Raw genomic sequence first — 25,313 nt, 5'->3', positions numbered from 1 at the left:
CTTCAATAACTGCAACAAAGTTATGGTCCATGTTAATCTTACTTAGAACTTTTCATGCGTATGTTTTGAAAGTGTCTTTTTATCTTAATAAGCTATACTATAAGAGTTGGAGTATGTTAGTTTTAATTTTTTCCAACATAACTTTTTCGGAAATAAAAAACATTAAAAAGCACAGGTTTTCTGTACAACAAGTCGTTCTTGAGATAATGAGAGTAACGCGGATGTCCCACCCAACAAAAAATTACGTAAACTGGGATTTTGTTTTTAGGGTCTTATTGTGGTTTTTGGGATGTTTCGTTGATTTTTGTGCTACGGACAGCTTCAAAATCCTCATCCATTCTTCATAGCTCGATACCAAAAGCTTTTTCTAGAAAAGGTTAAATCACTTTGCGATTAGTTTAAATAGATTTGCTAAAAGTTTAAATAGTTTGCTTTAGTTTAATTATATTTGCTTTTGGGCTTAATTAATTTGCTTTTTGTTTAATTATATTTGCTAAAAGGTGAAATATATTTGCTAAAAGGTGAAGTATATTTGTGAAAAGGTTAAATCATTTGTGTTAAGTTTAAATAAAAGTGCGAATGCTATATCTATGAGCACGCGTTTTCCGGTCCTCATAGAATCTTTTGAAGATTTCAACACCTACCCACGGACAAAAAAAAAAAAAATAGAGTTCCCGCTCGTTGTTGTATTTTCATTCATAAAATCCGAGAAAATATAATTGGCCCTGGAACTAGTTGTTGGTTGTTCGTCCAAAATATCTTCAGATTCCGCAGCAGTAGCAGGAACTATTGACTTTATGTAATCATATATTTCAGTCTTTTCAGTTGGGGACAATAATTGCATTTTATTGCACGGGGGATATAAAAATGTCGCACTTTTGAATGACATTTTAATTTCGGGATAAAACAAATTCACTAAATAATGTTTTACTTTGTATTTTAAATCACTTAAATTTTCTGAATTTTCCAAAATATTCACTGAACAAGTTTTTAATAAATTATTATAATGAGGAAACACTAGATGAGCCGTACAAGTTTTTGAAGATTGTAACTCTAAAAAAGCGTCTTTAACATTTTCTCCGTATTTAGCACCGGTATACACTCTTTAACAAATGCCTGCATTTCAGACCCTTCTACAGTAGAAAACGGTCTAATATCTTCAATACACAGCTTCACGGACACATCAAAAACTGCTTTCTTATCGGCCATCGACACAATCACTTCTTTGTTTATATTTGGCAAGGTTTCTTTAAAACATCTGTGCCTCAAAAGGTTCGTCGATTCTTAAAAATTTTTCATCACTTTTTTGCACGATCTGCATGCCACAAAGTTTGGTATAGTATCACCATTTTGATTTTTTATTTCGCCAAAAATCCTCCATACCTTACTTCGGCAGTTTCTTTTGTCGCAAATAGAAAATATGGGTGCTTTCATAATTGCATGGTTGCTTTGTTTACATGCGGTCATTTGCGATCAGACTAATGTCAGAAAAACTATTTGCGCATGTATTTTACTTTGAATTTATGAACACTTTTTCTGATTTGCGTCGTTTGTCAAATTTTTTTAAGTTGCAATTCAGCCTCTTCTCCAAAATAACAATATATTATCTTAATTCCATCCTTAAAAAAAAAAATTTTTTTAAAACATTTCTGTCAATATTTACAAATTTATTATATCCAAGAAATTCGCGGCTATTTTTGTTATTTTGACTTGAACTTTGAATTTCCAATTAATATTTTAACAGAATTGAGAAACAAAGAAAAGCTGTATCATCTTTTACGTCATTTTTCTTCTTTCTTTAAGTTTAAATTCATTGCGCATGAGAATTTTTTCATTTGCACATTTGCGTTGCAAATATTTGCGTTTTGCATTCATGAACACCTGACAATTGTCATTTGCATTAATGAAAGCTTAGCATTCGTCAGACTTGCGCAACCTTGCATTTATGAAAGCGCCCTATATTATTATTAAGATTTAAGCTAATACTTTGTTCTTCCGTTGTTTTTTTTTTTTATAAAACTATTACTTTTTTAAATGACCTCAGAAGATTACTATTTAAATATTGTTCTCGCAAGAAATCAGCTTTTGAACTAAAATATTTCATTCATAACTTTCCCTTTAACCCTTTCATGCTGATTTGTTACTTTCCTTATATACCTACCCGAAAAAATAGTAATTTGTTTTAAAAACAATCATCCCAAATCATATTATTGCATATTTTTTAGGGATATGTTTCTACTACGCACCTACCTGCATAAATTAACTGGGCATTCCCCACTACCCCATTTGTATTGTTACCTAACGACTAATTACTTTTTTATTTACTCAGTCATTGAAAATCCTTTTCTAAAACCACAATTGTAAAATTAAAATAACCTGCTTTAATTGCATATGGGCCGCCTAATGCACGCAGACGTCATGTCGCCCAACGACATCGGCTTAATATATACCTGCGCAGATACACACTGTGCTCATGTTCATATTTCACCAACACTCTGCACCTCATATGTATGTATTGAACAATCTGATCGATGCCCAGTGCCCATGAAATCTCAAAATCAGCTGACACCCTCTTATAAAATATTTTCAATTACATACAGTTTATGTACATATCGTCGGCGTAAAGCAAAATTGTTCTTAAGAAATCCTATGTACGATATATACCTATTTGAAATATTTCACAGCAGCTGACTGCTTAGGAAGTCAAAGACGAATTGAAATCACTTCTATCTACCCACATGCACTCCTTTTTTTATTTTCGCGGGAGAGTGAGTAAGGTCATGGTCGTAATAGATATCCTTTCCTATTATTCTCTTTTTAAATTAAAAAAAAGCTTTTTTGTCGGCTGAAAAATTCTCTTCTCCTTTTTGATTCCAATTTAAAAAGCTCTTGTCGGCTGGAAAAAATTTTGATGACATTTGTTTTCTATAGGATGCGATATCTGTATATAATTGTCTGTGCTATAACAAATCAATCTCCTAACAATACTCACCAAATCACCACAAATTACAAAAAAAAAATCCTGAAAATAAACAGCTGACTTTGAACTTGTTTTGTCACACCTCACACTTTACCATAAAAAAAAGAAGTGCAGCCCATGTATATTTACCATCCGCTTTGTAAAAAATTTAATTCAAAATTTTGATTTTTAGAAAATCGACTTTTGTCCAGCTTTTCGACCAGAATACTCCTACGTGCGCCGTTTCGAAGTCGAGGTCGGACTCACTACGGAGCCAATTCGGACTCGTTTGCTTGAAAGGTTCAGCCCTATTGTGAGTTTCACGTGAACAAGATTTCACACGGAAATCATGAATTTCATTTTTCCCCTATTGTGAGTTCCGGGCGAAAAGTTGTTCGCGTTCGGACATCTCCCTGTATTTTCAACTTTTTTTTTCAGGTAACTTATGAGGTATTCGACAGCTCTTCTCTCACTTAAATTTTGGTGGCGAACAAGAAACTAGTTAAGCGGAAAGTGTAAATTCCCTTCGGCTGAACTTCATCATAGCTTTGGAAATTCCGGGCGAACAAAAATAATCCGGGAGGAAAACATTCCACGTGCAACTCACAACAGGGCTGACTATCTGTTCATCGCTAATGGCAGCATCTATACAGACGAGCTGTAGAGACCTATCTGTAGTTTTAGCATCCCTTCCAAGCTAGTGCGTGAGCCGGATGACGATAGAGAATGCACGCTGCTCTGTCAGGGTCTATATTATTGATGAATTTATACCTCGTGAGATAGTGTGGAAGCACTTTTAAAAATAAAATCAAACCATTCGACGATACCAACTATTAAGCATAGTTCTTTTATAAACGATTTTCTATTTGTTTTTTTTTTTTTTTTTTACAAGAAATAAATTTATAAAATTATTTCATTCATACATTCGTTCACAATTTCTTAACATTAAAAAAATCAATCACATTTTTTTATGTTGCTTTAAGCATTATTTAAAATAATATACAATGAATCAAAAGCCAAGGAAAAGAAATCTTTTAATCTTCTTTAACAATAAATTTTTTTAAAACAGGGTTTTTCAAAACCAATTCAGTCTCTTCGGATATTATTGGTAATGTATTGTACCAGTGATAATTTATTAAATGGCTTATACTGTCAAATATTCGATCCTTAGTTCTTACTATTCCTTCGGGATCGATAAGTAGTAAGTGTTTTGGTGTTTTGCCTTCTAGTCCAGTTAGAACATATTGCCCATGTTTACCTTGTGATTCTCGAACCAAAAAATCACCATCGTAGCATAGAAGACTTTCGGAAGTTGGTCGACTTATCCCACCATGAAACCAAGACTCTGTCATAAGTTGTGAACGTTGAACTTCAGCTGACAGTGAAAAAGGTTCTGAAAAACAACGAATTATGTCATATTTATTAAATATTTGAAAAGAAATTTCTTTTTCATACGAATGTCAAATACATCTCGAACTGCTGGTGATGATTGTTCTTCTTTTAAAGTTTCAAAGCTTGAGAGATTCATTTTTGCAATTTGATCTGGGGGTGGACTATTGAGATCAATAAGATTGCTACTAAGACGATTTCGAGGTTTTTTAATATGAAGCTGTGTAACTTTGTGAGGCAAATTATTTTCACATAGTAGATCCGGTGGTAGTTTGTTTGGTAGATCATTGTAGTAATCTTTGTCGTTTGCATTACCGATGTTGTAGTTCTTATTCGGATAAGGGCTCCTTTTGAAAAGAATTAATGTTAAACCAGATTTGTATTGAAAAAAACTTACGTGTTTTTATTTAGAGCATTATATCTAAGCATAAATGCTTTGCCTATGGTGACTATCAGGTCTTCACTTTGACCTCCTCCACATTCCAAAACATAACAAGCACGCCAATCATCTTCGTTTTTTGCAATGTAAGCCAAGAAATCAAGTGTATCCTAAAAAAAAATAATGAAAAAAATAATCAATAATTTTTTTGATTTTTTGTCAGTGTTTGAGCAGTTTTTCTACATGCATTTCTCAAAATTTAATTTTCCCACACCGACTAACTCTTGAGCAGATAACATTTAATCTCGCTGTTTATTAGTGTAGTGCACAAACCGGTTGTTTCTTTCTTAACGCATCCTTCCCTCCCGCTCTAATCTTTTTTCTTTCTTTTGTGTTCACGGGCCAAACCACGTAGGTGGTCGTTACAAACTACTCGATCTCGATCCTGACTCTGACCTACAACAACCCATGAATATATTCCCAGATCTTTCATCGTGTTCCAACTCGATAAATCCTCGCTTTTTAGTCATGTCACCAAAAACAAACGAAAAACCAATTATCTTCCTCAGCCCATTTGTTCTCAAAATTGACGCAATAAGCAAAGATTATGAGAAAGTAACTCAACTTCGTGACGGTAACCTTTTAAATTTTGTCGATTCAAAAAAACGGAGACATTTTCTTAAAGGCAAAATATATCAAAGATCTCGCAGGGAATTGCCCAATTGAAGTGAAACTTCATGATCGCCTTAATCAATCAAAAGGTATAGCTTACGCTCCATACCTTATTAATTTCCTGAAAAAGAAATACTATGTGAAATGAAATCTCAACGTGTCACCGAAATATACAAATTAACGAAGAAAGGTGACGATGGCCTTATGCTTTTCAAATTTGACCTTTACCAAATACCCAAATCAGTTCATATCGGTCTTTTCTCCGCTAAAATAACGGGATATATCCCGAATCCATTGAGAGCCGCAACAGACAACTTCTCAGTCATACGAGTAAGCGTTGCAACGGTAATACAATATGCGAAATATGCAATCTTCCACCAGACATCCCAGAACCTTGCTCTCGCACAATGTGTGCAAACTGCTCTCTTTCCCACCCGTCCTCTTCAAATTCATGCCCATCGTACAAATAAGCTAAGGAGATTATGAACCTCAACCCATCTCTATCCTATCACTCACTCCTTAACTCCTCACAATCACAATCACCTCTAAACAACAACACAACACCAAACACTCACTCCTCTACAAGTGCAAATTTAACACCTACTGATAACCTATATTCCCTCCTGTACCACACTCAGTCGGTACCCGAATACTTTTATAATGACGATTATTATATAGCTAATCCAGAAGAACATGATGTTGCCATGCAATAACAAAAATACTAACCACCCTAATGACTGCTGTTCGGTTTCTGACTCACTCAGGTTCCATTGGGAACCTGGATTATTCAGCGTCCGAGCAGCAGAATCGCCTCAAAAAAATGGAATTTTTGGTGTTAAAAAGGAACATGAAAACAAACCGAATTCTTTTTGCGATTGTGTGTGTGTCATTTGACAACAAATTTTACACGAACGTCAAGCTGAAATCAAAACAAGTAAAATAAAACCAAAGGCTCCTTTGATCAATAATTTTGTTTATTTGCTTCGGTAATATTAATTTAATTTAATCCAAATCAATAGGAAATTGCAGATATTATTAAGTGAAGATGAAGTAAAAGGTTAATTATTTGGCCGTATGCTGTGGTTTTACAGAGAAAAAAAATTCCTGAAGATAATCACGAGAAGAAAAGTCACAGTAATTTGACTTTTTCACAAGAACTATGCCAAGAAAAATTATATTTTGATCGCACATTGTTTTTTTTTATTTATTTCATATTTTTCCGCAATAAAAACACGATATTCCATTATAATTTACTCTTTATTTGAAGTTGGTATTCTCAAATAAACAAACAACACGAAGGAATCTTTCAGCTTGACGTTTGAGAAATGTCAAATGTTCCAAGTGTGTGTGTGAATCCGTGTAAATCTCTCAAAAAAGAGGGATTAAAAAAAATTCGAATTCTGCTTCGTTTGAGGCGAATTTTTTTTCTATGGAACATGATTTTCAGAAAAAATTCGCTTCGAGATCGCCGAAAATTCGATTTTTCAATTGAAAGGAATTCGACATTATATTAGGAGTATTCACGATTCGATGCGAATGGTCTTATATTTGTATCGTTAAAATAAAATAACCAAATATAGAGACTAAAATTTTTTTCCACTTTTACACTTTTGCTATACCCTAATCCTATTGCAAAAATAAAATACAATGGTGCAAAACTTGTCTGTTGTAGTTGTTGTAGTAGAAAAACAAAATTTAGCAATTTTACACGTTATTGTTGCACCGGATCGTGAACACCCCTATTGGCAAGCATAGGTTTATGTCAAAATCGAACGAACTGCTTCGTTCTGTTTCTGAAAACATGAGGATTAACCATAATGAACGCATGTGCGCATAGCTTTCTGTCACGATTTACATTTTTGTTTGCCATAATTGAATCATTTATTTTCAAAATTCGCTTTTTTGACCAAATTTGTACTCTAGGGATAACCACGTCTGTCTTCAAAATATGAAGTATCTATATCTATATCCGATCTTACAGCTACGCGAAATATTTTTTAGTATCAAAAACAGGATAAAGCCTTAACTACATTGGCTCAAAAAGTTAAAAAGTATAAAAGTGAACATTTTCAAACGCTTTTTTGTACAATTTTTCGACCTGATAAATTACAACAATAGATGCAGAAAGCTTTTTTTGTCTAATAAACAATTTGTATACTCTTTTTCACAAAACAATTGCGCTAGCTAGAAAAAAAATATTTTCACTTTTTGAAAAAGTGGTGTATGTAGTTAAGCCTTAAGTCCCGGACTTATCATCTTTTGAAAATAAACAACAGCTTCTTTATGTGTAAATGCTATATTACACTACTGGCCGAATCTTAAGTTTAAAACGTCTTTAAAGATAAATAAGTGCTCTGAACATTGTATTTTAATCTCAAATACAATTGTTTGATAGACTGGGGCTAAAAGCAAGATTGTATATTCATTTTAAAACTAATTTAACATCCGTTTATTTTCAAAGTATGATAAGTCCAAAAGCGTTTTTATTTTTTATCTTTTGAACTATCGCTCCAAAAATTAAAAACGAAACGGTATTCTGTAGCTAGGCAAAAGTTTTACAGAATATATTTTTTATAAATTTAGCTACACACATCAAAAGAATATAGAACGTGAAAACAGAATATAAGGCACTTTAATCCAAAATCAAACTTTTGAGTGATCTTTCTTTTACGGAGACTGACTACCCAGAACCTCAAAAGTTGGCATTTTCAATTTGTGTGCCAAAAATGAAATACAAAATGTATAATTAATGTTACATGTAACAGGGCTGTTTAGGTACTGCCTAAAACAGAAATAATTCTACCTTTTTCAACATTTTTAACCCAATTCCTGTTTGATTAGTCTGAAACTGTGCAGTTTTTTTTTTTACAAAAAAGAAATCCCCGAGAAAGAAAACTGTTTCGTCTTCTTGCGAGTTTCTGCTCAAAAATTTCTCCGGACAAAAGTCTGAAATCTATCAAAAGCTGTTGCCTTCTTTATTTCTTTTAATAAATGATATTTATGTCCTAAAAGAGTTTGGGTACTTTTGCACATTTTTTTCTTTCTATTAGAAAACTTAAACTTATTTTTGTCCAAACTTATCTGCAATCTGTATGTACATAATAATGCCAAAAAATGTTTATCATTAGAATTTTTAAGCAAATCGGAGAATTTACTCGCCTATATATGAACGCGCCTAATGATACGAACTAATGATATACGAACACCCCTAATGTGAACATGAACACGCCATGTCAAACATTTCCAGATTTATTGGAAAGTGGTAAAAAGTCATTTTAAAATTCATTTTGACTGGAAAAGTATTTTTTAAACAAATTAAGATTTCTTAAAAATTATAAACATTTATGTATTTATATATATATATATATTAGGGTGGGTCAAAAAAATAGAATTTTTTTGTTTTTAATTGGTACTCCGAAAAATCGATTGCTAGAATATACACACCAAATATGAGCTCTTTATATTAATGGGAAGGTCCTCCGCTTTGCAATTTTCCATTTTTACATCAAGCTTCTACTAAAAAAAAATAATTTTTTTTATTAATTGACTTTTTAGCAAATTTCTTTTCATATTCTTGTAGGAAATTGAACGCTCTACAAAAAAGGCCTTATACACTTTTTTCGTTTATCTAACCGTTGAATAGATATTTGAGGTCCAAATATCGAGAAAATCTTTAAAAATTCGTTTTTTGTTCTTAATTTTGTAACAAATTGAAAAATTATAATGATCAAACGCGCAAGACATATTCTTGTTGGAAATTGATTGTTCCACAAAAAAGGTCTTATTAACTTTTTTCATTAATCTAACCATTCGAAAGATATTCGAGGGCAAAGTTAAAAAAAAAAAAAAAATTATTTTATATTTTTAAAAAATTTCAAATTCACTGAAACTTCATTATTTTCAAATTAGCAAGATATATTCTTGTAGGGGCTTAAACGTTCTACTAAAAATTCCTTGGAATGAAATTGATTGCTTTAACCGTTTAGAAGATATTCGTATCCAAATCGCAATGCATACGGGTCATAAGAAAACTATTGAAATCAGTGAGCATTGGTTTTGATATACAAAATCATTCGAACACAAATTTAAAACTGATTTATCCAATTGGACCTTATTAAAACAAAAAACCTTTGAAAACTTAAACCATAAGAATCAATCCTCAAATAATAATAAAGAAGCTGCTGTTTTACTGAAAGCTATCAGAAATGCTACAACCATTTCCAATCCCCAATCCAAACCAATTAAACGTAAAAAAAATTTTCCTTTTTTGGAATTATGAACTTTCATTGCTACGCAAATAAAAGATGACCTATCTTAAACATTTTCAAACTAATCCTACGACACAAAATCGACGATTACTCAAACCAAGCAAAGCTAAAAGCTTCGCCGATATCACAAGGTATTCGCCGCATTACAGGGGGCCCCCAGTAAAAATTTTCGCAATTGTGTTCATGAACGAAGTTCCTCTATAGTTCATTGCATTATTGGGGTCACCTTTCTTGAATATTGGGAAAATTATCGACTTTTGGAATTTGTACTTTTGGTACTTTCGCCTCGTTATAAATACATTATTCAGTGACCTTAAGACTTTTTTCAAGGAAATGGTTCGGAGCATTTTGGAAGAACTCATAAGGGATTCGATCTTCCCCAGGTGCTTTATTTATTTTGGCTTTTTTCAACACTTCGCAAAGCTCTTGCATATTAAATGGAATGTCCAACGAGTCATCAATAACATATGGCATTGAATACATGTATATTATTTGTTGTTCCACTGGATTAAGCATTGCTTGGAAATGATTTTTTAATGCATTTACTATTTGTCACAAGAGTTTTTATATTTGCCGTGTTTTTTAGAAAAATATTTCTTTTTATGTATTTATTTTTAAAATTTTTAATTTATTTGAAAACAAAATAAGTTTTTAGAAATCTAATCTGTTTAACTACATAAAAATTATAAATTTTACTTATGGGCAACCGTGGTTTCATTTCTACTTATGCATCTTTCTATCTCCAAAGCTAAATAGTAACCTTCCCCCGAATTGAAATTTAAAATAATAATAATTAAAATATATTCCAATATTTTAAGGCCGTGTGTGAATTGCGTCAAATAGTTAAACTCGTGTAAAATTTTTGACTGAGGTGAATAAAAAAATTCAGCTGTATGACTGATTGTTTAATATTTTTCGCTAACTCTTTCTGCCATTATACTCCTTTTTAATAAAAAACAAAACAAAACCATCTGCAAAAAAATTTAACCTTATTTCACAGAGCCCATTAAATTTTTAACCGCTGAAAATGTTTTATTCACCTCAATAAATCAAAAAATAAGTCAAAAATTTACACGGGTTTAACTATTTAACGCAATTCACACACGGCCTAAATAATATTCCAATATTTTGGCGACTTCTTCATTATCTGATTATTCTTAGTTTCCTACTCCTGTCATTCCATGAATAGATCCGCTCTCTCGAACAAGACGACGCACATAGGGGTATTTAGTCAATATAGGCGGACAAAACACGAAATTTTAAACTGATCCAAACGTAAAAAATCAACATCCTACTAAAAGTAGATAACTTGCTTAGCGTTTTCTTATAGTTTAAAAATTGATTATCACTTAAGGTGACTAAAAGCAGCGGTCTAAAGTTCAAAGTTTTCAGCCCAAAGATAAAATTAATTTTTTTTTTGTAATTTAGCGACTGTGCTTAAGTACTTTTTTACTTGCTCTATAGGGCAAGTATTGGTTTCGTGTAGAAAAAAAAATTTGAGGTTTTAATCAAAACCAACATAACGATAATGGAGAAGATCAAAAAAGTGGTTTTCGTCATGCCGTCCGTCGGTCCGTGCGTCTGTGCGTCTGTGCGTCTGTGCGTCTGTACGTCCATCTGTACATCGAGCTAGGGCCTAAACGGATGGATGGATTTGCTTGAAACTTGGTACAGATGATTTTTACGTGATTCCCTAGGTCCGTTTTTTTTATTTTTTTAATATCTCCTTTCTAACGCATATCTCCCATATAACGTTTTCGAGGTATTTGCAATTTTCTCGAAAACGGCTCTAACGATTTTGATTAAATTTGGTGTGCATAATAGTCTTATTGATTCTAACAAAACTGCATTTTTAGTTTTTCTCAAAAAATGCGGAGAACAGAAATATGGCGTTGCCGTTTTTCGAAAATCGACACATTTTTTATGTTCATATCTTTCATGAAAGCATAAATCAATTTTTCCCAAAACTTACAGACATCATTTTTGAACTACAAGAGCAAGTACGTGCGACCCCAGTCGTGCATTTTATTTTAAGTGGATTTAGAAAGAAGTTTTTATGGAATATTGATAAGGAGATACGCAACTGTCTACTAGATGTTGTATCTAAATGTTGTATTACTTAATAAATAAAAACGTGATATGTTGAATCTTAATATAAATTAATCGTAAAAAAAGTAAATTTCTGTGTTGGTAAGGAGATAAGTTATACAATTTCACATTATTGTGTGATAAAATTTAATGTTTTCTAAAGGTTAAACTTTTATCTAATTGAATCTGTAAAAAATAAGTGCAACTAAGTGCAACTTCGAAGCATTTGCCCTTAAAGGTTTTAGGTTTTGAAAAATGGTTACCTTGCATTCAGCATCCATATTTTAAGTTTTTTTTAAAAGATTTAACTTCTTGAATTACAGAACCTGAATCCTTATGATTTTTCCTAAATTTTAAGACCTTTATCTTGGTACCATTAATAGAACTGCTTTTATAAGCGTTTTAACAAACCATAGGGATCCATTCTTGACACTTTTTTGTTTGATCAAAAAGTGGTTTAGGAAGAAAAATGTTTTCATCGAAATCAACACTTTAAACACTTTATTCCAGTACTAAATAAAAGCTTTTACCTTGTTGATGAAGATCAACCGGAAAAATAATTTTGTCCGCGTAAAATAGGTAAATACCCCTATGTGCGACGCACAGTGTGGGAATTCGCTCATTTAGCGGAATTAAATTAATAGCGCTTACAGGTTTAACTTTTTGAGAATTCTTTTTTTGCAAGATTAATTATAAATATATCAATAATGAAAAATAATAACAATTATTTAAATATCACGTCAAATTTTTTATGTACAGAGCTCTGAAAGTACAAGTTTTTTGCCTTTCGGTGGACTCATTTTTAAAAGTACTGTACGGTCACAAAAAAAAATTTACCATTTCTTTTTTATAATATTTTTAAAAAATAAGTACAATAATGAATAGAAGTAGGTACTATTAATAATATATTTACACACATTTTTGATTTACAGAGCTCTAAAAGTACACGTTTTTGGCACCTAGATAGACTCTCTTAAAAAATTAATTTCGCGCAGAAAAAATACTTTGTATTCATTTTTGTTGGTAATATTTATAACTATTACATACGAAAATGAAATAGAAATAATTTGATATGAATAATTAGCCAATTTTGTGATAAACGGAGTTCGGAAACTACATAAAGGTTAACTGGAAACATTGGGTTTTTTACCTTTTTTGCAGGACTCATCAAATTCTTTCTTGTTTTATCTTGTGATGGTCTGTTATCATAATATAAGAAAGTTATTTCATCTTTGACTATTTATAGTAGTCTTAAATACTCAATGAGTCGTGAAAAGTATGTGAATTTCAAGCTTCCACAGTTTCGACCGATTTTAGCCCATATTTCACTGAATCTTTAATAAAGCGTTCTTATAGTTGCCATAAATAAATTTATTCTATCTTCAGAAAGCCACGAATTATAAATGACCAAGCACTTGATTATTAACTTAGTTATGGAAACATGAAAACCCTGTTTAAATATCGATAAACGTTATGAAAATTAAAAAATTTTAAATTATTTAAATTTTTTTATCATTACTGAAACACCCTTTATCCGAAATAATCTTTTTTTATCCCTTGGTAGTTTTCTTTTTTAATTTTTCAAATTACTTAGTTCTGTTTTTCTCTTACTCTAAATTTTGGATTTGAACACCCTGTATTTCTGTTATAACTATTTTTAAATGAATTCACTAGCCTATTGTTTTTTAAACACCCTGTGAAATAAAAAAAAGTTCTTAAATTTATAACATAGCTAACCAAATCCTAAGAAATTATTATATTATATTATACGAATATTTTCTAAACGGTTAAAGCAATCAATTTGATTCCAAGGAATTTTTTGTAGAACGTTTAAGTCCCTACAAGAATATATCTTGCTAATTTGAAAATAATGAAGTTTCAGTGAATTAGAATTTTTTAAAAATATAAAATGTTTTTATATTTTTTTTTTTAACTTTGACCTCGAATATCTTTAGAATGGTTAGATTAATGAAAAAAGTTAATAAGAACTTTTTTGTGGAGCAACCAATTTCCAGCAAGAATATGTCTTGCGCGTTTGATCATTATAATTTTTCAATTTGTTACAAAATTAAGAACAAAAAACGAATTTTTAAAGATTTTCTCGATTTTTGCACCTCAAATATCTATTCAACGGTTAGATAAACGAAAAAAGAGTATAAGGCCTTTTTTGTAGAGCGTTCAATTTCCTACAAGAATATGAAAAGAAATTTGCTAAAAAGTCAATTAATAAAAAAATAATTTTTTTTTAGTAGAAGCTTGATGTAAAAATGGAAAATTGCAAAGCGGAGGACCTTCCCATTAATATATAGAGCTCATATTTGGTGTGTATATTCTAGAGGGGTCTAGCAATCGATTTTTCGGAGTACCAAATCAAAAGAAAAAATTTTGATTTTTTTGACCCACCCTAATAATTATACCTTACTATAAAGGAAATATAAAAAAATAAAACTTTTATTAAAACACACACCAAACGCAAGAGAAAAAATTAAGAGCAAAGTAATCTCTTCCACCAAATAAACAGAATAAAAATCGCCAACTGCAACTTCAAAGCTGTTTTTTTTTTTTTGTTTACATGATCCCCACCTATCAATGCTTTTGTTATCACTTTCTACAATCTATTAGCTTTAAGAAAAAACGATTTTGGCATCAAACAAGGCAAGTCATTTTTCGAATTAAATTCCGCTAAATTCGCGAAATCCCACACTGTACGACGCACAGTGTGGCCGATGGTAGGAAAAGTTGGCAAAAATTATTTTTCTTCGTTTCTAAGTTTGTTATGGGTAAAAATACTATATTAAAGCACAAAACTGAGACAACTTTTGTGATTCTATGAAAAATTATCAAAAACGCACATTATAAGGACATAAGTATCTGTTACCTTTAACTTTGAAGTTGTTTGAGAAAGAAAATTGTTATTTATTTGTTCAATACTTAGATTTTACTGTTTTTTTTTTTAAATAAGATTATTCTTAAAAATAGATTTTAGACCTGACTCAACGGTTTAGTCATAACAAAATCTTCTTAATGAAAAAATACACTGGTCAACAAAATTCAACTTTTTTTGTCCGAAGAACCAAAACATACTTTTCTGAAAGATTAAGGGATGCTGAACTCGAATCCACGAAAGAAATATTCTATTAGCTTCCATTTTTTGGAATATTACCGTTATAAAATGCAAAAAAACACGTTATTTTGAATGTTTATGAGGTTATGGTAAAAAAGTGTGGTAATTTCTTTAAGCATAGTTTGACGCGGTCATCTTCTTCAGAGAACCGTTTCAAATTTTCCGATCTTTTTTCATGTATGAGATATCTCAAGCTGCGCCTGCGTCTCCATTGTGTAGATCAACACTATTTCCTTAAATTTTTAGCCACAATGCTAACCGTACACACATTCAGTTTTGGCTAATAGAATAATTCTGACAATGGATACGAGTTCAGAATTTCTAACACCTTCAGAAAAGTAAAATTCTGTTGAACTGTATTGTCAGTACTTCCGGAATCTGAGAAATATATACAAAAAAATCGTTATTTTTAGATAACTTCACATAGTGTTTACTCAAAAAGGGGCAAACATGGGCACCACTTTTTTAATTGACACGAAAGACGACACTATCAACAATAAAGGGACACCAAAAACAAAGCGCCACTTCACACCTTTGTGAACTTTTTCTTAACGAGTTTGTATGACGCACACAAAAAACGAATGATTTTAAAGACACCGAATTCGAATAATTTTTTCAAACAAACTAGACACTCATAATTTAAAAGAGGAATGAGAATCGAAAGTTTCTCTTTTGCTTGTAATTCCATATTTATTTCAAATTTTTATCTTTTGATTTAACGAAATAGCACTTAAAACTTGAAACACAGACGGGAGCTAGAAAAAGGTAAATAACGAATAATTTCGTCAATGGCGACATTTTAAAGTGTAGTTACTCACCGCGTTAGACTTAAACCGTGGAATAAAAACCGGTTTTGTGTAGCTTATTAATCCCTTTATTAAAGTAAATTTGTATTTGGCAGTTCGGTACAATTTGAAAATAGCTATTTTTGCCAGCTTTTGATACCATTGGCCACACTGTGCGACGCACGGTTGTCCAAAATGACTTATCTCGTTGCAAAAATCATAACTTTTGAACGGATTTAGGTAGAGGTACAGTTTTTTTTTTTTTTTAATTTGAAGGAAATTTCCAGGGCTGTTACACCAATGAATTTCAAGAAAATTGTTTCATAGGGTGTTTAGGAATCATCGGCCGAAAACAGATTTTCTTTAAAAAAAAAATGTTTAAGGGGTAATATCACCTTGTAAACCATGAAATCGAGCGTCATTTTCATCAGCCTATAAAACAGAGAAGAAATATTATTTTCTTTTGGTGTTCGTTTAGTTTAATAAGGTATATTAATAGGTAACAGAATAGGCTAATGTTAAATTTTTTAATGATGTGAAATTTTTTAAATGGCGGTGTAATTCAGGATGATAGTAAAATTCTGTGCTCCCATCGGGCGACCAACTAACTCCTACAGTTTTTAACCGATTGGGCTGAAATTTTGTGTGGAGCTCAAAAATACTATTCTCTAGTGAAGTACGTTTTTTTGAAATATTAATTTTTAAGGAAATGGCATTAGTTTGAAAAAATTATTTCATTTCAAAAACAAAATTCGTTGAAAAAAAGACCATAAAATCCTTAAAAATTAATATTTCAAAAAAATCCTACGTACCTATTTTTGAGCTCCACACAAAGTTTCAGCCCAATCGGTTAAAAACTGTAGGAGTTAGTTGGTCGCCCGATGGGAGCACAGAATTTTACTATCATCCTGAATTACACCGCCATTTAAAAAATTTCACATCATTAAAAAATTTAACATTAGCCTATTCTGTTACCTATTAATATACCTTATTAAACTAAACGAACACCAAAAGAAAATAATATTTCTTCTCTGTTTTATAGGCTGATGAAAATGACGCTCGATTTCATGGTTTACAAGGTGATATTACCCCTTAAATTAAAATTGGTATGCCACTTTGTAGAAATCACTAATCCACATCTAAAAACAAAATTTCAAAAAAATACAATGTCCCGTTTTCGAAAATTTTATTTTTCAACAAAAATTTTCAAATTTTTTTTTTTAAATCCAAAAATTATTTTTTTTTGAAATTTTATGTTTTGGCTTATATTTGAGTTATATAAGTGCTTCTTCACAAAAAGTTTCGTTGAAATCGAATAAGCCGTTTCCGAGAATATCGGATTTAAAAAAAAAAAATGGTTCTATGGCAGGTACCGTTAATAACACGGTGTTACAAAAATGAGGTTTTAAAATATACGCGGGCGGAGAGCTATCAGGTTTTGTAGAGCTAGTCGCACTGAATACGAAACGGTATTTGAAAATCCCCTAACATCCCCAAAATCTGGAGTTACGGGCAAAAAACGGTTTTTTGGACCTTCACCCATTGAAAAAATTCTAGCTTCGACAATTTTTTACCCATTTTCGATTTTTTTACAGTTTCTGATAAAAGATAAATATACCTTTTTAACAATGTATAAAACATGTAAGTCGGTTAAACCACTTAGAATTTATAAGATGTCAAAGTTCAAAAATTCAATTTTTTTTTGTCATTTGCCCAACTTCGGCATCAATTTAAAGTATATGTTTTCAAAACAACATGCTATTTAAAAAATATATTCTAAAACTATATCTATTTCCCAATTGATCGAGGTATTTTTTATGAACATCACTTCAAAATTGGCTTAGAAAAAAAAATTTTTCGATTTCAACCCAGATACAGAAATTCGAACTTTTAGGTATAGAACAAAAATGTTGTTTCGGCACGTAGTAGGATAAGTTGGGCGCCAGGATTTGATGAAGGGTTTTTGTAGAGGAGCTCAATACAAACATTTTTTTGTTTGGGAGGGGGTCTATCTTTCCCCGTTTAGGTGGGAGGGGGATTTTTCTAAAAAAAATTATCAAAACAAAAAAAAATTATTAAAAAACAACGGCAACACTTACAGTAATAAATGATACCATTTCCGAAAGGAAAAATTGTACATTTGATTCTAATTTTTAAATCAATATAATATAACTAATAGTTTTTGAAATAATCGATTTCAAAGTTAAAAATAGGGGAAACAAAATTTTAAAACTCATTTTATACTATTTTTGTCCAGACTGTGAATTTTAGTAAAAAAAATTACTCACACAGAAAACTGCCTCAATTGATTCCTTATCGAACCGTGAAAACTATATGTTTCTATGTCTTCTAGTTTTTGGGAAAATTGAAAAATTATTTTATCAGATTTTTCTTTTTTCAAAATATTTTTTGTTTTTATTTTTCAATTTTCTCAAAAACTAGAAGACATAGAAACATATAGTTTTCACTGTTCGATAAGGAATTAATTGAGGCAGTTTTCTGTCTAAGTAATTTATTTACTAAGATTCACAGTCTGGACAAAAATAGTATAAAATGAGTTTTAAAATTTTTTTTTCCCCTATTTTTAACTTTGAAATCGATTATTTCAAAAACTATTAGTTATATTATATTGATTTAAAAATTAGAATCAAATGTTCAATTTTTCCTTTCGGAAATGGTATCATTTAATACTGTAAGTGTTGCCGTTGTTTTTTAATAATTTTTTTTTGTTTTGATAATTTATTTTAGAAAAATGCCCCCTCCCACCTAAACGGGGAAAGATAGACCCCCCTCCCAAACAAAAAAATGTTTGTATTGAGCTCCTCTACAAAAACCCTTCATCAAATCCTGGCGCCCAACTTATCCTACTACGTGCCGAAACAACATTTTTGTTCTATACCTAAAAGTTCGAATTTCTGTATCTGGGTTGAAATCGAAAAATTTTTTTTTCTAAGCCAATTTTGAAGTGATTTTCATAAAAAATACCTCGATCAATTGGGAAATAGATATAGTTTTAGAATATATTTTTTAAATAGCATGTTGTTTTGAAAACATATACTTTAAATTGATGCCGAAGTTGGGCAAATGACAAAAAAAAATTGAATTTTTGAACTTTGACATCTTATAAATTCTAAGTGGTTTAACCGACTTACATGTTTTATACATTGTTAAAAAGGTATATTTATCTTTTATCAGAAACTGTAAAAAAATCGAAAATGGGTAAAAAATTGTCGAAGCTAGAATTTTTTCAATGGGTGAAGGTCCAAAAAACCGTTTTTTGCCCGTAACTCCAGATTTTGGGGGTGTTAGGGGATTTTCAAATACCGTTTCGTATTCAGTGCGACTAGTTCTACAAAACCTGATAGGTCTCCGCCCGCGTATATTTTGAGTGTTACACCGTGTAATCCATTCGAGTTCATGCATTAAGCCGAATAGGGTATGTGTACCAACCAATTGTTGAACCAAAATAAAAATATTTAGCTGCGCATGCTTGCGCACTGCCGAGATTTTGAACTTTGAAAAAAAAAAATAAAGGCTTGAGAAAACGCTTACTTTGGCATACCTTGACCCACGTAAGCGCTTAGTTCTCTGTTAATAGTAATGCTAGCAAGGATTTTAAGGTTTTAATTTTTAGAAGAAATATTATCCATTGTAACTGGGTTTACAATTTTTTTTAAATCTTTTTTTATTGGTCAGATATTATTTTTTGAAGGATGTTCCGTTGTTCTTGTCCGTGATAATTTTTGACAAATTTGACGACAAAATGAAGATTTATTTAATATGCTATCCATATCATCAGATCCACTTGTTTCATCTTCAAGACACGTTATATCCAAAAAAGAGCTTAAAAAAAGCTACTGTACAGAGCTGATTAGTCTATTAAATATTAAAAGTGATGATGATGGCAGTGAACTTTTTACCAAAAATAAATTATTGTTTAAGATATTTTATGTATATTTTTACATAGGTACTATACATATATCAAGTTATGCATTCCTACAAACAAAAAAGTTGAGATAACATTTTTCCATGATATTACGATAGTAGAGAATGCCAAAAAAGTTGGTCCCCGAAGTCCGTCTGTCTGTCTGTATAAGGATCTTCAGCCTAAACGGATGGACCGATTGACTTCAAATTTGGTATGTAGCATTTTTTGGAGACTCTCCAGAAGGGTTTTTGGAATTAATTTGTTTGGACCAAAAATAACGGTACTTGTCATACACCAATTTCAGTAAAGTTGTAATTGCTCAAAAACGGCTCCAACGATTTTGTTTAAAAAATTCAAATGTAAGTTTTAAGACAAGGTCTATCTTTAAATCAATTTTTTTTTAAATCATTATTAACGGTACCTGCCATAGAACGGTTTTTTTTTTAAATCCGATATTCTCCGAAACGGCTTATTCCATTTCAACGAATCTTTTTGTGAAGAAGCACTTACATATATAACTCAAATATTAACCAAAAATAAAATTTAAAAAAAAAAATAATTTTTTGGATTTAAAAAAAAATTTGAAAATTTTGTTTGAAAAATAAAATTTTCGTTGTATTTTTTTGAAATTTTGTTTTTAGATGTGGATTAGTGATTTCTACAAAATCGCATACCAATTTTAATTAAAACATCTTTTTAAGGAAAATCTGTTTTCGGCCGATGATTCCTAAACACCCTGTGAAACAATTTTCTTGAAATTCATTGGTGTAACAGACCTGGAAATTTCCTTCAAATTAAAAAAAAAACACTGTACCGCTACCTCAATCCGATCAAAAGTTATGATTTTTGCAACGAGATAAATCATTTTGGACAACCGCACAGTGGTGCCATTTGACGTTTTTGGCGACAAAATTCATTTGCACGGCCATTTCTGGACGAAAAGTCATGAAATTTGGTACACGGAATGATTATAGTATGTAGAATACGAAAAGGCTGCCAACTTTTTTTTATTCAAAATGGCGGAAAGAATGATCGTTAAAATAGAATTTTCATTTTCAAAACAATATATAAGCTAAAAATTGGGCTAAATTCATGTCAAAAAGGTGTTAGATTTAAGATTTAGAACTCATAAATTTATATTCTTTACAAAAAAATCAAAAAGAATGAGAACAAAGTCCAAAAAATGCCAATTTAGTAAAACACACTTTAAGACCTCTAATTACGCTATTTCATGCATTTTTTTTTTTAATTTATCACAATTTTGAGATCTCTTCTATTTATGTTTCATAAGAAAATTGAAAATATTGGGGTTATATGGTTGCCAACTATGTTTTTAAGAATACATGATATAACGAAAAGTTTCAATGTTCAATAAAACTGAGAATTTATTTTTTCCGTAAACCAATATATACTTTTCTAATAGATTTTAGCGTTTTAAATTCAAATCCGGAGTCAAAAAAAATTTATGACGGCACGTTTTTGAGATATAAGCGGATCAAAATTAATTTTTATCTTCGAAACGTGACGTCATACAGTGTACCAAATTTCATGAATTTTCGTCCAGAAATGGCCGTGCAAATGAATTTTGTCGCCAAAAACGTCAAATGGCACCACTGTGAACCGTGCTGCGCACATAGAGGTATTTCAACAATCTAAGCGGCCAAAATTATTTTTTTTGTTTTATAAAATGCAAATTACTAAAATCAGTTGTTTTGATTACCGATTTGATTTGATACCGGGAGAAAAATTCAGATTATAATATTTTTAATACTTATTATGCAAATATATAACAATTTATGAAAAAATTGTTTGATAGCATAGATTTAAAACTCTTCAAAAGTTAAGCCCAGAGAAATCTCCGGGCTAAACAACTAAGCCCAAGGGGCTAAGGTGTTGTTGTATTTAACATGTAAATTGCTTAGCCCAGACTGCGTTTAATAATGGATATATGTTAACTTTGATATTTTGACTTTTGGCCGCGTAGATCATGCAAATACCTCTATGTGTGGCGCTTCAGTCGTTTGAACCCATGATAGTACTATAGATAGAACAAGAGTAAAAGCTTGAGTAAAAGCACATGTCAATAATTGCTTTCGAATCAAAAGAAATTAAAATCGACGCCTACTTTTTGAAAAAATCCAATTGAAATTTGAAAAAATACTGTACTCAATTGAGTACAGTGGCAGGTAATGGGTTAAAACAGGCTGTAGGACCAAACAACCCAATTTTTGCACTGAAGACTTCTGGTTTTCAAAAGTAGAGGTAATTACCTTCAAACTTCAATTTGAAATTAAATTCTCTATTTAACTCGATAAAAACAAAGGGGCGCAGGGTTCCTTCTGATTCTTTTCTTTCTTCATGAATGAAATGAAAAAACTCGCTTCCATCGCTTCTACCCTGCACCGTGACGAAACTGAAAACCTAAGACCCGAAAAACATCTGAATTTGGGGAGATGTTATTACTTTTAATTTGGCACCAATAACATCTTTAGCTCTATGAGGTACACAATGCACTTTACCCAACCAATCGTGCCAGGATGCGTACGGGAAGAGGAAGACGTGTGGTTTTCGTAACTACAAAAAGCCCTCTTTCACTTCCAATTTCAAATTTTCTTTAGCTCGACGAGTAAAGCGTTTCTGCAGTGGTCGCCCTGCCTCATTGTAACATGGCCCTAGCTAATATGAATTATACATAAGTTTAACCTAACTTAAATATTAACTTATTGAATAAATTATAACATCAGAAGACTATATATACATATGTGCAAGAAAAAAATCGAAAATTATTTAATAATTTTGAAGACATAATTCTGAAAAATTAAAATAAAAACATATCACGTATTGAAAAAAACTTACAGAATCTCCACCCGATGCAAATGATATTCTCGGCATATTATGATTGACAATTATATCACCAGTTTCAGTATTTACTAAATTCAGCGCCTTGCTACTCACATTGATGATGACATTAGTTCCGGCATTTTGCAAACACGGTCTGTCGGATATGTACTGAAGAATTCTTTTATCTATTCGTCTTTTTCCAGCACATTTAAGCCCCGCTGCTTCGCAAACTCGATTAATACTTTCTCTGAAAGTATTCTATTAAATACAAGCTTCAGAAAAATTAATTTTTTTTATTACCTAGCAACTTGTGTGCGAGTTTGGAAATCCAATGACTTCATTGAAGTCTTTACTTCAAGACAACCGGTGTACTGAAACACGAAAAATATTTATACTTGAAAAACTATTTTATTGTTTTTAAATTACCTTTATAAAATGAAATAAAGTGAAATAAAATTACACGAAATAAATTTAAAAAAAAGCATTTGTGCAGTTCACATGTGGTAGAAGTGATACCTTCACAACTTTTGGTTTCAAGATATTTATTTTGATTTTAAGGCCGTGTGAATTGCGTTAAATAGTTAACCCCGTGTAAAATTTTTGACACTATTGGGGTGAATACAAAATTTTCAGCTGTATTGCTTTTTGTTTAATAACACTGGTCAACAAAATTAAACTTTTTTTTTTGTTACAGAAACCAAGGTATACTTTTCTATAGGATTTTGGTGTGCTGAGCTCAAATCCGAAGTCAAAAAAATTCTATCACATCACGTTTTTGAGATAATCCTGTTAAAAAATCGAAAATGCCGCTTTTTACCAGTTTTCGAGATTATTTCATAGCTTTTGGTTATTTGTTTTAAATAAATTTGTAACGGTTTCTAATAGAACTAAATGTTGTCTTTCTAAATCCGTTTAAATCTTTTAAAAATCTCTTATCTTCTTTGAGAAATCTGAAATTGAAATCAACGTGTTTCGTATATCTCATATTTATTTACTTTTAATAGCGAATCTCGAAAAGTTCTTTGCCAATCGCTTTCAAATTTTGACACAACGTTCCATTTAGAATCTTGCAAGTTTTTATATTTGCGAAGGTGGTGAATCGCAGTGAGATACATCAAAGCGTGACCGTGTCAGATACTTGTACTAAATAATTACTAGTGAGAAAAATATTATTTTTTTTTCTTGTTAAAAACAAGATAAGAACTTACTGGAATGTAAATGAAACGTTGTGTCAAAATTTGAAAGCGATTGGCAAAGAACATTTCGAGATTTACTATTAAAAGCAAATAAATATGAGATATACCAAACACGTTGATTTCAATTTCAGATTTCTCGAAGAAGATAAGAGATTTTTAAAGGATTTAAATGGATTTAGAAAGAAAAGATTTAGTTCTATTAGAAACCGTTACAAATTTATTTAAAACAAATAACCAAAAGCTAAGAAATAATCTCGAAAACTGGTAAAAAAGCGGCATTTTCGATTTTCTAACGGGATTATCTCAAAAACGTGATGTGGTAGAATTGTTCTGACTTCGGATTCGAGCTCAGCACCCGAAAAACCTATAGAAAAGTATATCTTGGTGTCTGTAACAAAAACCTTGTTGACCAGTGTAATTTTCTCTGCCTCTTTTCTGCCTTGATATTCCTTTTTAATAAAAAAAAAAACAAAACAAAATCGTCTGCAAAAAAAAATTTAACTCAAATTTAACCAGGTCCCAGAGCCCAATAAATTTTTAACAGCTGAAAATTTTTTATTCACCTCAATAGTGTCAAAAATTTTAGGCCGTGTGTGAATTGCGTTAAATAGTTAACCTCGTGTAAAATTTTTGACACTATTGAGGTGAATACAAAATATGTACCTGTTAAAAATTTAATGGGCTCTGGGACCTGGTTAAATTAAGGCCGTGTGTGAATTGCGTTAAATAGTTAGCACCGTGTAAAATTTTTGACACTATTGAGGTTTATAAAAAAAATGTCATCTGTATGGATTATTGTTTAAAATTTTGTCTGCCTTTTTTCTGCCATGATACTCTTTTTTAATAAAAAAAAAAACAAACAAAACCATCTACAAACAAAATTTAACCCAAATTTAACCAGTTTCCAAAGCCATATAAATTTTTAACAGCTGAAAATTTTTTATTCACCTCAATAGTGTCAAAAATTGTACACGGTGTTAACTATTTAACGCAATTCACACACGGCCTTAATTTAACCACGGCGTTAAATAGATAACCCCGTGTAAAATTTTTGACACTATGGAGGTGAATAAAAAAATTTCACCTGTTGAAAATTTAATGGGCTCTGAGACTTGGTTAAATTCGGTTAAACTTGTTTTGTAGATGGTTTGGTTTTTTTTTTTATTAAAAAGGGGTTTCATGGCAGAAAAAAGGCAATAGCGTCAAAAAATTTACACGGGGTTAACTATTTAACGCAATTCACACACGGCCTTACAATATTCATTTGAAATATCCATTTGAATCATGGTATAATCATGGTATCAGTTGTCAAAAATAGATCAGTTCGATTTTCGGTTTCTGAGTGCACACCAAGGAATTTCAGAATTCAGAACTGTGTTCTTTTCTTCTATGATTTTATGAATTATGAATTTTCATTATTTAAAAAAAAATTGTTTGTATTTTTATTTTACTAACTGAACCAAAATACAAAACATTCGAAAAAAACCTTCGAAATTTAAGATGTTTGAGAAAATTTTTTTTTCCTCATCGGCTGTTTTGGTCGTAATGGTGTTTGATTGATATAACAATTTTATTAGTTTCCCGAAGTTTCGATGGTGATTGCCATCCTCCTCAGGAGATCTTTTATTTACAAAATATATAAATTGAACAATTATAAACATTGGAACAAATATGGTGAAACAAA

At 31.0% G+C, this 25,313-nt stretch overlaps 1 protein-coding gene and 1 long non-coding RNA gene across 5 annotated transcripts in view; one reads left to right on the top strand and one right to left on the bottom strand.

Moving 5' to 3' along the window:
• Positions 1–464: 464 nt before the first annotated feature.
• On the top strand, positions 465–3,882 carry LOC129907549 (uncharacterized). The gene is made up of 3 exons (XR_008771073.1): positions 465–799; positions 3,153–3,331; positions 3,398–3,882. It is a non-coding gene; the product is annotated as an uncharacterized LOC129907549 (long non-coding RNA).
• An 86-nt stretch (positions 3,883–3,968) lies between these two features.
• The window catches only part of LOC129907538 (SHC-transforming protein 4), a 102,344-nt gene continuing 80,999 nt past the window's right edge, over positions 3,969–25,313 (bottom strand). For 3 of the 4 annotated variants that reach the window (XM_055983823.1, XM_055983821.1, XM_055983822.1), the window contains 5 exons: positions 22,734–22,804; positions 22,449–22,680; positions 4,746–4,897; positions 4,415–4,695; positions 3,969–4,352 (listed from right to left, as the gene is read on the bottom strand). In XM_055983823.1, coding sequence (XP_055839798.1) covers positions 3,994–4,352; positions 4,415–4,695; positions 4,746–4,897; positions 22,449–22,680; positions 22,734–22,804 — 1,095 coding nt within the window. In that variant the 3' untranslated portion in view covers positions 3,969–3,993. The remainder of the gene's footprint in view (positions 4,353–4,414; positions 4,696–4,745; positions 4,898–22,448; positions 22,681–22,733; positions 22,805–25,313) is intronic. The other variant, XM_055983824.1, reaches the window with a different exon arrangement.

This window comes from Episyrphus balteatus, chromosome 1 (assembly GCF_945859705.1).
Source record: "Episyrphus balteatus chromosome 1, idEpiBalt1.1, whole genome shotgun sequence".
In the NCBI taxonomy this organism is placed as follows: Eukaryota; Metazoa; Arthropoda; class Insecta; order Diptera; family Syrphidae; genus Episyrphus; species Episyrphus balteatus.
Note: the sequence above shows the minus strand (reverse complement) of the source record. Positions and strands in the feature narration are given on the sequence as shown.